Source organism: Impatiens glandulifera, unplaced genomic scaffold, assembly GCF_907164915.1.
Source record: "Impatiens glandulifera unplaced genomic scaffold, dImpGla2.1, whole genome shotgun sequence".
NCBI lineage: Eukaryota > Viridiplantae > Streptophyta > Magnoliopsida > Ericales > Balsaminaceae > Impatiens > Impatiens glandulifera.
Window position 1 is genome coordinate 40,379 of NW_025919261.1, and position 3,790 is coordinate 44,168.

The 3,790-nt window shown below is 32.3% G+C and overlaps 1 protein-coding gene across 1 annotated transcript; it reads right to left on the bottom strand.

Moving 5' to 3' along the window:
* Positions 1-2,669: 2,669 nt before the first annotated feature.
* Positions 2,670-3,128, bottom strand: LOC124917745. The gene has a single exon (XM_047458080.1). The coding sequence runs from the start codon at positions 3,126-3,128 to the stop codon at positions 2,670-2,672; it is 459 nt and encodes a 152-aa protein (XP_047314036.1).
* Positions 3,129-3,790: the final 662 nt, after the last annotated feature.

Consider the following 3,790-nt stretch of genomic DNA (forward strand, 5'->3'; position numbering starts at 1 on the left):
GGATCCCTGATACAAATGAGGCCTCACCAAGAACTTTCATCTCGAAATTTCTCGACAGAAAAGTCTTAGTTTGGTGCAATAAGCCTATATCATTTGAGGCAAGCAAAATGTCATCAACATATAAAATTAGATATATTTGTTTACTCCCACTGAATTTGTGATACACACAATCATCAATTAAATTCCCTCCAAAACTATATGAGAGAATTACCTCATGAAATTTATAGTACCACTAACGAGACGCTTGTTTCAGCCCATAGATGGATTTCTTTATTTTGCAAACCATATTCCTTGAATCTTCTAGCACAAAGTTTCTGGTTGCACCATATAAATTGTTTCATCAATTTCTCCATTGAGAAATGTTGTCTTTACATCCATATGATGTAGCTCCATGTCAAAATGTGCAACGAGTGCCATGATTGTTCTAAAAGAGTCTTTAGTTGAAATCGGAGAAAAAGTCTCTTTATAATCAATCCCATATTTTTGAGTAAAACCTTTAGCCACAAGACGTGCTTTATACTTTTTCACATTACCTTTAGAATCCCGTTTGGTTTTAAAAATTCATTTACAACCAACTGGCTTCACCCCTTTTGGTAATAGGACAAGTTCCTAAACTTCATTGTATTGCATAGATTTATACTCTTCATTCATTGCATCAATCCACTTTGCTGAATTATAACTATCTATAGCATGATGAAATTTTATTGGATCATCTTCCATAATGCCAAGATTATCCTCATGTTCTTGAAGAAATACATATTCATTCGACATAGTACTTCTCATTACTCTTGTGGATCGCCGTAATGGCACTTGTTCCTCAATAATACTTTCTTCTTGAGGTCGTTGAGTTTGTACCTCTGGGAGATCAACATCGTCTTGATTTTATGGAATTATTCCAATATTATCAATGATATCACTGTCCATACAAATCGGAATAAGAGTCAACTCCTTGTTAACCAAATTAGAAGTTGACTCTTCCTCAAACACAAAATCCTTTATTTGATTATTCACCCCAAACTCAACATCCTCAAAGAATACAGTTGTTCCTGTCTCGAAAATTGACTTTAAGTTGGGATCATAAAATTTATAGCCCCTTGATTGTTCAGAATAGCCAATAAAGTAACTACTAACTGTTTTGGGGTCCAATTTATCCATATAAGGCTTATAAGGCTTTGCCTCTACTAGACATCCACAAACATGAAAATGTTTTAGACTGGGTTTTTTCCCTGACCAAAGCTCATAAGGGGTTTTAGTCATTGCTTTTGTTGGCACTCTATTCAAAATGTAAGTTGTAGTCTTTAGTGCTTCATCCTAAAGTGACTTTGGTAAGGATGAATGGCTAACCATACTCCTCACCATATCCTGTTAAGTACAGTTTCATCTTTCTGCTACACCATTCATGCTTGGAGAGCCCGACCTGGTGTACTTAGGAACGATACAACACTCCTCTAGGTATTTAGCGAAAGGCCCTAGATGTTATTCACCTGAACCTTCATACCGACCGTAGTATTCACCACCATGATCGGATTTAACTTTCTTTATCTTTCTGTTGAGTTAATTTTCAACTTCAACCTTAAATGACTTGAACACATCCAATGTTTGAGAATTTTCTTGAATAAGAAAAATATATGCATATCTAGAGAAATTGTCTATGAATGATACGAAATATCACTGATCATTCCAAGACGGAGTCGAAAACGACCCACAAACATCTGTAAGTATCAACTCAAGTACTTCTGTAGCTCTATATGCATTCAATTTTCTATCTTTGGTTTGTTTTCCTTTAATACATTCAATACAAACATTTAAAGTCCGTAAAATCAATGGAATTTAGAATCTCATCTGACACAAGACGTTCGACTCTATTTCTAGAGATGTGACCTAAGCGTTTGTGCCATAATGTACTTGAATTATTATTATTTATCTTTCGTTTAGTACCTCTTAATTCCACATTTAGGGTTTCATTATATAAAGCAATTGTATCAAGTAAATAAAGATTGTCACAATGCATTAATGAACCGGTTCCAACATCCGAAGTACCAATAGATAACTTAAATTGACCATTTCCAAACAAACTAGAATAACCATGTTTGTCCAAATAACGAATAGAAACCAAATTTCGTTTAAACGAAGGTACAATAAAAGTATCCTTTAAGTCCAAATAGAAATCAGAACTAAGCAACAATCTAAAGTGTCCAATTGCTTCAACTTCTACCGATTTTCTATCGCCCACAAAGATACGTCTTTCAGCATCACTTGACTTTCGGTAGCTCAGGCAACCCTGTATTGAAATACTGATGTTAGTAATAGTACTGGAGTCTAACCACCAAGTATTTCCAGGTATTGATGCTAAATTAACTTAAGAACAAACTAGATTAAGAAATGTACCTTTCTTTTCGCGCCATGCACGATATTTAGTACAATCCTTTTTTAGATGTCCAGCCTTATTGCAAAAGAAACAGTCATTGTTAACCCTTTTCTTTGCATTTGGACCCTGAACAGCATCAACATTCTTCCTTTTCTTTCCCTTATCCCTAGAGGTGCTTGCTAGATGGGCACATTCTGTCATTTTTGCTTTAATCTCTCTTCTTCTTGAACACAATGAGAAATTATTTATTCAAGTTCTAAGTTTCTTTCTGACAGTTAAAACTGACCTTAAAGTGGTTGAATTAAACCGGAAGAGAAATCAGAATGAAATGCACAAGTAAATCCTCATGCAAATCAAGCTTTAGTGCCTTAAGTTTTGATACAAGATTAGACATCTCTATGATGTACTCCCTTATATTACCATTGCCGTTATACTTCATTGAAATCAAGCTTTTAAGAATAGTTCTTGTTTCATCCTTATCGCTTTTAACAAAGCGCTTTTTAATTTCTACAAGGTAATCTTTAGCATTGGTGGTGTCTTCAGACATAGCACCCCTGAACATCTCCGGAATTGCACGCTTTATGATCATAAGAATCATGCGGTTAGAACGTTTCCATTTCTCAAATTTAGCCTTCTCTTTATAAGAGCTAATAAACGTAGGAGTAGTGGGTTGCTCTGTCTGTATCGCAAGGTCCATGTCCATGCAACCGAAAACTATCTGAATGTTCTCCTTCCAATCCTTAAAGTTGTCATTTATCATGCTAATCTTTGGACAATAAAATTTAACTGCTAGTGATATTTTGTTGCAATAATCAAACACTAACAATAATGCATGACAAATAACAAACCTTTCTTTGGAATGATTTGATATTCTCATGTAAAAATCTTTATAATTGTTACGTGCTTATTATCATAGGTAATTGTGAACTTCGGTCAACTAGTAACCTTCTTTTGGGCCGATTATTTAGTCACATTAAAATTCACCATTACAAACATTCAAAATTCGAACTTAAACAAACTAAATTAGAGAAGTCACTTTGATGACTTCATAACTTAACTTATTTAATTTAAATAAAAACAATCCGCTGAATTATTTAATAATATTAAAATCTAAAATAAAATTAAAAGAGTTCGACTCTTTCTTATATTAATTTAATTTAAGTAAATAAATAATATTATTTCTTAAAAAATTGTAAATTGAATAATATTTTTTTATCCGAATATTATTTCTTAAAAAATCCTTAAATAAAAAAAATTATTTTCCAATAAAATAATTATATAATATTATTTCATAATAATCCTCGAATTTTTTTTAATAAAAGATAATGAAATAAAATTATTTCCTTAAAAATAAAAATAGGAATTAAAATAATATTATTTCCCAAAAAAATATATTTTACCGAATTTTATTTTAATAAAAGA

Excerpts from the sequence above, each read along its gene's own strand:
- LOC124917745 (XM_047458080.1), bottom strand. The coding sequence starts at position 3,128 with ATGATAAATGACAACTTTAAGGATTGGAAGGAGAACATTCAGATAGTT.